Source organism: Eulemur rufifrons, chromosome 6, assembly GCF_041146395.1.
Source record: "Eulemur rufifrons isolate Redbay chromosome 6, OSU_ERuf_1, whole genome shotgun sequence".
In the NCBI taxonomy this organism is placed as follows: Eukaryota; Metazoa; Chordata; class Mammalia; order Primates; family Lemuridae; genus Eulemur; species Eulemur rufifrons.
In genome coordinates this window covers 70801203-70815095 of record NC_090988.1, presented here as the reverse complement: position 1 = coordinate 70815095, position 13893 = coordinate 70801203, and the positions used below count along the sequence as shown (strand labels likewise).

The 13893-nt window shown below is 32.3% G+C and overlaps 1 protein-coding gene across 1 annotated transcript in view; it reads right to left on the bottom strand.

Moving 5' to 3' along the window:
* The window catches only part of ANO5 (anoctamin 5), a 69415-nt gene that overhangs the window by 46669 nt on the left and 8853 nt on the right, over positions 1-13893 (bottom strand). The window contains exons 3-5 of the mRNA XM_069470563.1: positions 10113-10160; positions 3751-3792; positions 1148-1261 (exon numbers count right to left, since the gene is read on the bottom strand). Of these exons, the coding sequence (XP_069326664.1) occupies positions 1148-1261; positions 3751-3792; positions 10113-10160 (204 nt within the window). The remainder of the gene's footprint in view (positions 1-1147; positions 1262-3750; positions 3793-10112; positions 10161-13893) is intronic.

Below are 13893 nucleotides of genomic sequence, written 5' to 3'. Positions count from 1 at the left end.
ATAACCAAGCATGTATGCACTGAGATTACCAATGACTAAACAAAGGAGTATTGCTGGAGAACTGACAGTGAGCCAGGAGCTAAAATTGTTGAGAAATAAAAGGGAAGACCCAGGGACAGATAAATGACAGCAAGAATGCAGGCTAGTAATAAATATGATTAAATGTAAAGCTTGGAATTTAGGGACAAGGGAGGGAGAATGGAGCATAATCAACAACAAGATACAAAGAAGGCAATCGGTACTTTCCCCATCTCCAAGGAGAGGCTGTGTAAAGAAAACCACCACCACTTGAGAGGGCTGTTAGGGGAAGCAACAAACCTCAATGAGGAGCCAGGTTTGAAGGGAACATTCAGAGAAGAGATGAAAATGAGGACAGTTCATGAATTTTAGAGGCCTGGGGGAAAGGTTTCCAGGGAAAGAGTGAAAGAAAGGGACAGATCTGGATATGTAGAGGGTCTTATGGGGACAATACCTACATTTTTAAAATTTTTATTTTATATGACCTTACTTTGTAAGTATTTAAGTAAATGTGTGTGTGTGTATACACAAATAGATAATTTATTAACTCATTATTTTAAACATCAAATATTTATTGAGCATCCATTATGCTCCAACCACCATTCTAGGCTTTTGGTATATGGCAATGAACAAGACAAAGTTCTTGACCTCATAAACTTAATATATGGTGTTAACAGTAAACAAGCAAAGAAATGAATTAAGTTCATAAAGTGATAAATATTACAATAAAAATAAAATAGGATCAAGAATAAAGTTCAATATAAAGCCTATATCAGATAGGATGGATTAGCCATATATTTTAAAAATGAAAATGTCATATAATAGGTAAATATTATACAGACATACACCTCAAATTTTCGATGTCATATTTAATATCTAAGGTGATCTATATAAAAAAAATACATGTTACTTGGAAAGAGAAGAAAAAGAAGTTAGTCTACAAAAAATAACACTGACTTTACATGTCCATTCTTAGGCTATGTATTTTGCAGTCTTCTCACACAATTTCAGCTTTCAGTAACACTTCAGGGACCTCTGACTTTTATAGCACAATCAGCGCAGCTATCCACGTCAAACTATAGGACGTGCTTCTTTTTGTTATCCCTGTTTCTCTCAGGTAAGTACTTACTGCCTTTATCTCTGCGTCTTTCTTCATGTCATCAACATAGGAAAGTACAAAATCAATTTGCCTAATCCCATCTCGGAAGAAGATAGAATCTTTGCTTTGTTGACTTTTTTGAAACTGTAAGAAACATAAATGACACAATCTTACATTATAGTTTTATTCTCAGATGGCAAAAACATAAAAGGGATTATGTAAATTTGGTCACCATCTAATTTTTTTTTCAGTCTTGAAATGATAGGTCAGGACAAATAACCAGAGTTTTCACCAACAGAAGATTATGCTTGTTTCATAAAGTGAAATTCCATATAATGGATTAAACAATAACAACTCAGGAGGAAGTTAAGTATATTAAATACAGGCACACACAACAAAAATAGTGCAATTATACCAATATATGAGATGAATATATATACACACACACATTGCTCTCGAAATAGGTACTCAGAGAGGGACTTGTTATCTTCATCAAACAGCACACCAATTAGTCCACTAAATAATTCATATTAACATATACTTTGGGGATATAATTACTAACAGACCAATTAATAGAATACCACTATAAGAAAATAAACTCATAATCAAAGTTTATACTATGTTTTCATAAAATGGCTTCTAATTCAACTTTTAAAGAATTAAAATAAAATCAAGATGCAGTTAAAAATTAGAAAGCAGATAGCTTGTTAGCTGGCTTCTCTAGCTGAAGCTCTCATGCAACTCTCCCCTTCAACATCAATTTCCCAGGTGAGCCAAAAATCAATTCTTTGTTTCAATTTGTGTGAATTCTCTCAGTATAATAATCAAACTTACAAGTTCAACTTTCACATGTTGAAACTTTCACATTTTCATTAATTCTTTCCCTTTCAAACAGCAAAAACACTAGAGAGCTTCAGAAGGAAGAGATTTCATGTTTGACCGATTAAATCTTTTTCACTGTTCATATGTAATATGTAATATTTAATACTTATAAGAGCCTACATGTAATACTTAGAATTATGCAAATAGTTGATGCAATAGATGTCAATAAGACAACTTTCCAATTGCTTTAGCTAGCCTGAAAATGAGGAACTAGATTGTTTTCATTTTCAAAACCTGTGTTTCTATTAGTTTATGAGTTTATTTTATGGTATTCTACATCATTTTTCATCCAAGTCAGGCCAGCTAAACCTCTCATAAAAGGGAATGGATGTATATCAGTCATGTGTGAATAAGACAAAAATCTGATGTTTGAACTGTGATCTATGAAGAGAGTAGGTGTATTTACATACAAGCATAGCTGATCTGTCTCAGAAAGAACTAGCTCCCAATGCACAGGAGAAAACGAGTGGAAAAATGAACAAAGAAATATAACATCTAGGGAACGTAGAAATTAAGTATCAAAATTATAGTCAAAGGTTATGTCTGCATTCTCTGCACCCCAGCCAAAGGATGCACAATCATCTCCCCTTTCCTAAAAGAAGATAAAATAACCCGAGAAAACTCAAACTGCTATCATGTTGTACCTTGGTTATAAATCATTAAAAAAAGAAAAAGAAAGAGAAACAGAACAAAAACATCACTGGCACTCTTGTAAGTCATCATAGTATTAGCATATCTTCTGAAGTTCACCAAAATTTGTGGAAGCCAATCGGAGCAGAAAAAAAAAAAATATTACTTAGACTAAGTATACTTAAAGCACAAAATTAGAGGGGAAAAAATAGTCCTTTTGCTCCAAGTCTGTGACAGCCATATTGTATATTTTTTAATAACTAGTATATTTACAAGTGATCATATTGTTTACACTAGCTAAATCTAGGTACAAAAAGAGCAGTTCTGGTGACAGAAAATATGCACAATGGAATCAGCAAAAAATCACACTCAGAGTGTTTGCAAATTAAGGAATAGACTAAGTAGCTAAAAGGATTGCAACTCCAATTATTTCCAGAGTGCACAGTCAAAATGGGTAAATATACTCCCCTTCTTCCAAAAGTCAAAGGCTACCTAAGAAAACCCAAACTTCTATCATTATGCCATGCCCTGTTGATAATCTGTACATTAAAACAACACATACACACACACAGAAAAATCACTGGCCTTGTAAGTCACCACGAGGTCCATGTTTTAGGACTGTTAACACAAACCAATGAATGCTAACTGGAACCAAAAAAACTGATTATCTGTTACACATAACTGAATTCTGTTAAAACACATCATGCTTTTGTTTTGCTCAAAATATGACATAAAGATCATATTTTGTCATTTGTGTTTTTGAGTTTATATTTGATTTGTTCTTAGAAATGCCTATTTAATGAAGCAAACATCTCAGTGGCTTCTCTTTGAATAATGTAGTTCATAAGTCTGTATTCCTGACGGAAGTTCATAAACCTCTGGAATTACATAAATTGTGGGTATGAGGAGGGTATATACATTTTAGGAAAAGGGTCCATTGATTTTATTAGATCCAAAAAATATTAAAAATCACCAATTTTAAACCTCAATTGTCTGGAGACTAGAAATTAGTGACAAAGTCCCCCCAAATCAACAGTATCCGTTGGAAGAAAAACCACCCAGGCTATCACAGCAGCCATCCAGGCACAAGCAGCATCATTCAATACTGGGTTTGGGTTTACCATCAGACGCCGCCTCAGGAACAAATTGTATCTCTTTGCAGGCTGTGAAACAACCAATACAGAGTTAGAAAATCCTGCCCAGGATTGAAGTAAGGATTACAAAAACAGATATGCAAATCAACCCTCAGTATGATCACTTTATGAATATGTATGTGTGTGTAGGATATTTCAAGCTTTAGAGTAGAAATTAGCAAGAAAAATGAAGAAAAAAATAGAAAACAATAAAAAATAAAGAAGAAAAAGGAAGCTTCAAAGTAAATTTCCCTAAGTCCTTAAAATAGTGACTTTAAATAATAAATATCCGTGGACTTGAATTAAGGAAGACAGGAGAGAGAAAAAGAATAATGAAGGAAATCATGGAAACAATGAAAATATAATGCAAAATATTCTGTTAAGTATGCATATATACATATATATATATATATATATATATGGCAAAGAAAGCAAAATCACCACAATTATGCTGGGATGATGTATGGTAGGAAAGTTTACCCAGGATTTATTTTTAAATATTTTGTGACCACCCAAAATACTGGAAAAAATAAAAAGTCATTCAATTATTTAAGTGCTGAGTTGTCTCTAATCTTCAGTTACCATAGTCATTATTATAAAGGCAATTACCTGGGATAATCAACAATATTTCAAAGAAAATTAAACTTATACTATAAAAAGACAAGCATTGTACATATTTTATAGTGTAACTAATAAGCAAATAATCTAATAAAATTATCATTAGGGCAGTTCAATTCTTGTTATAGAAAGTTTTGCTTACATTAGGCTTTCCTGGAGCAGGCTGAAGGGGCTTAAACAACTGGTGATTGATGGGGTGAAAATTCCTGCTCTGTAAACTAATGAGTCTTTTCTGTATAGACATAGGAGCTATTACAATATTGCTGTTATTTTAATACACAACAGATATAAGGTGAATGTTGATCATTGTATAAAGTACATTTTAAATTATATTCTTCTGTTGGCCTGAAATTTTTCACCTCAGCACTTTGATTTTCTCATTATCTTTGATGAGATTCACAAGTTTACTATTTTTCTCAGATGTTTTCCCTAAATTCATTACATAATTATTAAGGAAAATGAAAGAGTCCTACACTAAGGGATCAGCAGGACAACATTATGACTTACATGGGCTCTCTGGGTTAACAAAAGGTTACCTAAAAGGAATCACAGAACTAAATGTAAAAGCTAAAACCATAAAACAAAGAAAATCTGAGAGAATCTCCCCTACTCTGGTGTAGGCAAATATTTCTTAGAACACAAAAAGCGTGTATCATAAAAATAAAGAGAGGAGAAACTGAATTTCAAAACTTTTAAAATTCGCTTTTCTAAAAACACTGTATGTAAATGAAAAGTTAAGTGACAGACTGAAAGAAAATATTCACAATAAATCCGCTAAAAATAGTCTTGCATCCAGAATATATAAATAGCTCTTATAAGTCAATACAAAGATAATCAACCTAATTTTTTAAAATGCAAAAAAGATTTGAATAGACTGTTCACAAAAGAAGATATATGATTGTACAATATGCCTATGAAAAGACGGGCAGCATCATTATTTATCAGGGAAATGAGAATTGAAATTATATGATACCACTACCCATCCATTTGAGTTACTAAAATTAAAAAGCTGACAATATGAAATGCTAGTGAGGATTTAGAGCAACTAGAACTCTCCATACATTGCTGGTTGGAATAAAAAATGATATAACCACTTTTAAAAATTCTTTTGTAGTTTCACATAAAGTTACACATACACTTTCTATATGACTCAGAAATTCTACTCCTGGGAAATTACCCAAGAGTAATGAAAATATACATCTATATAAACACTTCTCAAATGAACTTTCATAACATCTTTATTCGTAAGGTCCCCAAACTGAAAACTACCCAAATATCCATCAATGGGTGAATGGATAAATAAATTTCAGTATAGCCATACAATGGAATACTACTCAGCAATAAAATAAAATAAAGCAAACAATAAAACTAAAAATATATCCAACAACAATCAATTTATCAGTATCATTTGAAGTTTTGGATGAGACTTAGAAACATCATGCGGAGCAAAAGAAGCCAGAAGCCAGACATGATATAGTATATATTGTACAACTCAATATACATATTACATTAGAAAACAAATAAATCAGTGGTTGCCTAGGGTAAGGGGAGGAGTAAAACAGCCTAAGAGAGCTTGTAGAGGTAATAGAAGATTTCTACATCTTACTGTAATTTGTTAAAACTCATCAAACTATATACTTAAAATGGGTGCAGTTTATTGTATCTAATCTATAACCAATAAAAATGATAGTTTTTAAAATATTTTTTGGCTTGAGCAACTAGAGGGATGGATTATGTATAGCTGAGATATGAAAGACAACAGAGCAGATTTTTGTAGGGGAAAATTAAGAATTACATTTTAGACATATTAATCTTGAGATATCTTTTATATATCTAAACACATTCTGGAAAAGCACTTGGATATTTAAGTGTGAAGTTCAGTAGAGATGTCTTCACTGGAAACTTAAATTTGAGAGTTGGTATAATTGTATTTAAAGTCATGAAACTGGATGAAATAACTAGGAGACTGAACTAAGTATCTGCACCTTAGAGTAGTAATATCTAAATATATACATAGATCAATTATAAATACTGTGCTTAGATTTATAATGATTGCTTCTGGTCAGTTTATTCAAAGGTACCTAGAGATAGCTTTGTGCCTATGTCTTATCAGTTGTTAAATATTTGGAATATCATTCCTGAGGTTAACAAGACCTATACTCCTTCAAAACCTGTTAATTGTATATCTGTCATCATTAAAGCACACTTCTAGTGTGCCTTTTCAATTCTCATTCTTTGCTCATGAAACTCTAAGTACCTACCAAACTATTCCTTCCAATCACTCAGGGTAGTCACTCTGAGATCCGTTCTCTCCAGTACAGTTGTCTCCACCTTTTTATATTTCATTTAATGCCTTTAGTACATTTCTATACTGGCAACTTAGTAACAATTTAGGTACTCAATCCAATCTACTGTTGACTATTTCAAATAAAATGTTAAATTATGTTAATTGTTCTATATTTATATTATAGAATCATCAATAGTGAAGTTCTATCATATTCATCATGGCAGAAACCACAAGACTCCATTTTTTCCCCAAAAAATATGTCCAGTAATATTCTGATGGGTATCTTTGGTTTACCCCAGCAGATCCCCTTTCTACTCCTCTCAACCCTGCTTTTTGTCCTGCTTTGTGAGGGTGACCAGTGTAGATATCCCTTGACCTCTGGCTTCCCACAGACGATTGGAGGGAAGGAGAGAGGGAGTGTCTTCCTTTCTAAGGTCGGATTCAGGAAGGCTGTATCCCTGCACTAAAGGTCATCGAGCCTCTCAATAATGCCTTTAGTACATGACTTTTTTCTTCTGTTTCCTTTCCTTTCCTTTTTCCTTCTGGGTCCCAATAACTGTTCCCTTCCCTATTCCCTTCAGCTGTATGGACAATAAATTCATAGTTACTAGACCTATACCTACTGGGATTCTCCTGTACCCCATCTTTATAAAGGTCTTTTTATTAAGCCCTTCTCAAATTATCCTACTTAAGGTATGCCTAATAGGACTCTGATTGATACAGATTTTTCTTGTGTGATATTTCTATGACATTGAAAGAAAACTTCCTTGGAGAAATGGTTGATTCTAGGACTGAGACAGGAAAGGTACAAGATGAGCTTGAAGCATCATGTAATGTCAGAAAGGAAGAAAATGCTAAAAACAAAACACAGTAATAGGGGTATGTCAAATGAAGAGAAGAATCAACTGAAAAGCTCACAATAGACAAAGTTAGAACAATTTGAGCAAGAAAATAAATAAAGTAGTATTGGGTTTATAACACAAAGTATAAAATAAATATCCATGAGTCCATATTGATGGAAGGAAGGAAAGAAGGAGGGGAAAGAAAGAATGAAAAAAAGAATTTCCCATACAAAAAATTCCAAATAATTTTTTTACCATTAAGGAAGTAGAACATAATCCCTAATCCTTATGTGTGGGATTATGCACATAGTGACTTTCTTCCAAAGCATACAGTATGAAAAGGATGAAAAAAAAAAAAAAAAGAGTACTTCACAGTGGAGAAACCTGACAAACACTACTTCAAGCCAGGCAATCAAAGTTAAAACATCAACAGTGGTAAATCATGTTGATAGGATACAACAATGATACGATGTGATGAGAATAAAACTTTATTTCTGTGTGTTTCTCCAAAACACATTATCCCTGTATAATCATGAAGAAGACATTAGAAAAGTCCCAACTGAGAGACAGTCTACAAAATACCTGACTAGTACTCCTCAAAACTGTGAAAGTTATCAGAATCAAGAAAAGTACATGAAACTGTCACAACCAAGAGGAGTCTTAGGATATATGACTACTAAATGCAGTGAAGCATCTTTAGTAGGACACTGGAATAGAAAAAGGATATTAAGGAAACACTAAAGAAATCTGAATAAAGTATAGACATTAGGTAATGATAACTTACCAATATTGGTTCATTAATTGTGACAAACGTACAATACCAATTAAGATAATGACAGGGGAAAATGGATGGGAAGCATAAGGAACTCTGGGTACTATATTTTTAATGAATCAGCAAATATAAAATCATATTAAAATAACATTTATTTTAAAAAGGAAACTTACTTTTGAATTTTAACAGCTTACTGTTTAATCAAAGACAGTCTCAACATAGTGAAGGAAATATTGTAAATCATTTTAACATCATTTAGAATTTAAAATTTAAATTATTAGTATGTAATATAATTGGGGAAAGTATTTGCAAATTTTATCACAGGCAAGGGGATAATAATATATATGTAAAGAGCTTCACAAAACAAAATTAAATGTAAAAAGAAAAACCTAACCTAAGTGACTGACAGGAAAATGGACAAAATGTACAGTGTTCTAGCAAAATAAAATGACCATTCAATGTACAAAAAGATTAATATCTCACTCATAGTTAGAGAACTGCAAATTTCAACTACATAAAGATACTGTGTTAACTGAAATAGCTCCCAAAAGCCACTATTTCACTATCATCAGGAAAAATCTAAAAGCATGGAAATATACTGTTGAAAAGACAGTGGAGAAACAGGCATTCTCATACATTTGTTAGAAATGCAAGAAAACAGATTTGGCAATCGATGGCAAAATTACATTATTCTTCTGTAGAGAAATTCCATGTAGAAAGATAAAATGGCCAAAATATTATAAGACTAATTTCCAATGGTATTCATTTTAGCAATATTTGTAATGGCATTGGAAAAATAAACCATATAAAAATAGTTACTACAAAAGGATTGAGAGAAAAAGAAGAAAGATTGCTCTAAAAATACTTTGCTCCATAGTTTCAACCTAAGATGGATCAACCCTCAAGCTAATAAAGTCTAAGCTTCAGTGCCTCTTACTTGCGCCTGCCCCTTTCAAGCATTTAGGAAGGACTCTGGCAATGTGTTCTCGTGGTAAAATACATGTGTAGATCTTTTAAAGTAAACTTTGTCCCACTATGTTTCTTAACAAGTGACAACAAAATTGTATAAGCTTTAGGCTCCACTAAACATTAATTCACTCTGTGGTTTTCAACTTTGGAATTATGTAAATATTTTATATGACCAAAATTAAAAATAAATTTAAAAAAACCAAACCAACAAAATTTCAATTATTTTAATTTGATTAACCCCACAATCCTCATTTTGAAATACTAACGATTAGTAACCAAGTGAAAAGCAAACCATAGTTTATTTTAAAATTTTAGTATAAGAATAAAACTCTATTTCCCCATCTTCCCAACCAGCATCTTTTATTTAATAAGCAACTAATAAAAAGGCTTAAGTCCCTTTACTAACCTCTGAATTAGTATTCGAATTTTATTTTAAAATAAATACTTCATAATTATTGTTAAGCATGTACTTATAGATGGGAAGAGGGATGTAACGGAGAAAGGATACTGAACTAGGCCTCAGAAACATGAGTTCCAGTCCAAGATCTACCCCTTACACATATGGATAATTTTGGTCAAGTCATTACACCTCCTAGACGCTTCATTTTCTCATTTGCAAACTGGCAAATATTAAAATGCAAGCAAAGTGTTATGATTAATGTGTCATTCTCATTAATATGTCTGAGTTACTTTTTTTCCCTAAAGAAACTGATTTTTTTTTCCCTAAAGTAACAAATTCTCAAATACCATGTATGAGGGCTTGCAAAATAACTGAACTGGAAAAGAGCATCAATACTGAAGATTACAAAATGATGCCCCATTTGTGTCCATGAAAGCAAGGATAGTACTGATGGCTGCTTACCATTGTTGCTTCTCCAGTGAGATACCTGGACTCCCTGCTGCTCTGGCTCTACTAACAGCACCAGAGGAAGACATAGTGCTGTTAATAAGAATGCAAGTGAAGCAGAGGGAGCAGGTAAGTTTCAACAACAAAAACTCTAGGTTCTCTATGCAGAAATACTTCTGGTACTCAAGGAAGGTACGAAACACCTGAAATTGTATGCAAACTGTATATACAGCATACACATACACACTGTGTATAGGTGTATACATGTGCAGTGTCTGTGTCTGTGTGGAGGAAGAGAAAGAGAGCTTGAGAGAGAATGAGATTTTGCGAGGTAGTTTTATCAAATGATAAGAAAAAAAATCTGTGACATAAGAAATGGTTAAGAACTACCACATTATAGAGAAATAACAAGGAAGTCTATTCATGATGCTGAATCCTGAACAGAACCAACAGGAAATGCAAAATTCATTGCCTATTCTATGCTTTTCAGTGTTTGTTTGGAATTAGTAAAGTGAATACCTTGGAAAATGCACCATCAGGATTCTTAAGAATTCGCACTTAAAACCCAAGAAAAAAGCCATATATATATATATATATATATTTTATAAATCACTTGCATAATAATTAAAGCAATAATGATACCTGCCTTGGTGTATGATGTATTTCCAACTCTTTATGTTACATGATAGCATGCATACCACAGGACATGCTCCTGAGATTACATGCTCCTAAAATCACACCCAATCACTTCTTAGCAGTCTCTAGCGACAGTTACAATAGAATACTATAGAGAAATTACCTGAAATTTATGTCCAGACTGGAGTTCACTTACCATGTTTTTGGAAAATCACAACTAGCATCTCCTGTCCAGATGCTGCTGAGTATATCAGCTTTGAAAATAGCAGATAAAAAGTTCTATGGACATATTTTAAAAATACTCAAAGAGCACCTTGGAAATACACCCAATACTACAAAAGTTCAGTAGCAGAATGTGCCACAGAAATAGCGGCAATTTTTCTGTTCTTAAAGAGGATGAAAAATTGATAATTTTAAACACATTCCAATTTTCATACTACTGTATTCAATATAAATTACAAGAGAAATTTCATCTACTGTATTAAAGTAATACTGAAACAGGTGCAGAGCATTGTGGAAAGACTGAGACTATGAGTAAATACATGGTCAAAATTCTATTATAATTATAATCCCCTTATACGAGATTCTATCTACTTGTGGACTCTGAATGAATTCTACTAGCTCATCTAAATATAACAGCTATTAAATGAAGCTAATAAGTAACTTGATCACTCAATTCTGAAATAGTAGTCTCTAAAAGTAAATTGTGTGGTTACATTTCTGCCATTAAGACAATAAACAAATTTATTATAGCTTCACTTTATATTGAGTCCTCATAACATAATTGTTTTCAATTATCCTAGAGAAAGTTCAGTTGTTTTGCTTATAGATGGATATGAAAAAAAAAAAACAACATATATTAAATGCTCCAAAAGCAACCAGGCTACTTTACAATGTCTGACCTTTGAAAAAATGTTTGCTCTGATTTCTAGTCAAAAGCTGTTTTTATATCTTTGGTTTGCAAAATGTAAAATAAAATAACTTAGGTTACTTCTACATTTTGCTGAGTATTTCGTTGTCTTACTTCTCACTGACCTTAGTTTTAGGCAAAAGAATCCATGCTGTTCTCAATTCTACATTCTCTTCTACAGTAGCCATGGCTTTCCTGTTTCAGGCTGCCTCCTTCCCTGACCCCAACCATTGAGAAAGTGAAAGAAATGGTAAAAAATGGAATGAAATGAAAAAAGGGATGAATGACATACTTCCACTAGTAACAAAATGTAGCAATAGTCAGAGGATTTATAAATCATCATAAAAACTGAATATCCATCATAAATATTCCAAACACAAGTAGCAATGATTTGGGACTGAAATTCAGAAAAAATATTTCTTAGAACAGTATTCTTAAGCAACATTGTACAGTGATTAAGAGTAGATGCTACAGAATAAGACTCCCTATGTTCATAATCCTAACTCTAAAACTTAATAGATAATAACAATAAACCAACATATATAGTTTCGCTTTATAGATTCCTTGTATCCTTTTTCTTAGATTATGTGAAATTAATTACGTACATGTACAAAACTATTACATACATAAACTTGAGCAAGTTAACCTCTCTATACTACAACTTCCAAATCGTGAGATTAAATAATACATCGGAAGTTCTCAATAAATGTTGACTTTTTAAAATTAATTTTTGCTTACTTTCTATTGATGATATCATAAATTTAATATCTTCGTCCTATCACAAATTTTTAATTCACATGCATATTCTAGATCCCCAAATTATTTACAATTATATTAATAGTAAATCAGAGGTAACACCCTAGAATTTGGCCCTTTAAAAGTTTAAACAATCATGAAAGCACATAAGATCCTTTCAAACTAAAACAATTTTGAAATAATAAACATCAGTTTCTATATATTCTTCTGTTTTGTAAAACCCCAAACATTCATCATATCTATAAATTTGCTAATGGAATAAATCCATCGATTTTAGTCATTTCTGCCTCAATCCAATACTTGGATAAATATTCTACTATCAAGATTTCTTTTTTAAAAAAATGACTGCAATGTAGAGCTTGTGTTTTTATTGCCTTTGAGTGTTGGCAGAAAAAATATTTGGAAACAAAGAAAGTGAAATAAATTGTATTCACTTTTTAAACTATTTATTTTGAAATAATTATAGCTTTACATGAATTTGCCAAAATAGTACAGAGAGATCCCATGTACCCTTCCCCTAGTCTCCCATAATGGGTACACCCCTCATAACTATAGTAAAATATCAAAACCAGGAAACCGACATGAGTATAATATCTGTGTATAACTCTACGTCATTTTGTCACATGTGCACATTAGGGTAAGAACCAGCCCAATCAAGATACACAGCCATTCCATCCACAAATATCTCCCTCATGCTACCCCTTTAAATTTATGTCCACTTTTTTCCCTTCAACATCCATATCCCTAGGAACCACTAATTTGTTCTCCATCTTTAGAATACTGTCATTTCAAGAGTGTGATAAAAATGGGATCATAAGGTATATGTTCTTTTAAGATTTTCCTTTTTTCACTGAGCATAATGTGCTCTGGAGATCTATCCAAGTTGCTATATTTATCAATAGTCCCTTTCTTTTTATTGGTGGTTAGTATCCCACGGGAAGATAGCCACAGTTTTTTAATCATTCAACCTACTATAAGACATTTGGGTTGTTTTCATTTTTGGCTACTGCAGATAAAACTGCTATGAACATTTGTGTTCAAGTTTTTATGTGAACATGTTTTCATTTCTGTGAGATAAATGCCCAAGAGTATGATTTCTCAAGTCACATGGTAAATATATATTTGCTTTTTTAAGAAACTGCTCAATAGTTTTCCAGAGTGGCTGTAACATTTTACATTCCGGCCAGCAATGTATGAGAGATTCAGTTTATCTACATCCTCCCCAATAATTGGTATTGTCACTATTTTGTATTTTAGCTGCTGTAATAGGTATATAATGATATTCTACTTTGTTCTTATTTCGCATTTCCCTAGTGGCTAGGGATATTGAACATATGTTCATAGCTTAGCGCCCAAATTTCTTCTTTAGTGAAATGTCTCAACATATATTTTGACCATTTTTAATTGGGTTTTTAAAAATATTGATTTACTATTAATTTAATATCAATATTTAATTCTGTAGGTTCTTTATATACTAACAATACAAGTCCTCTG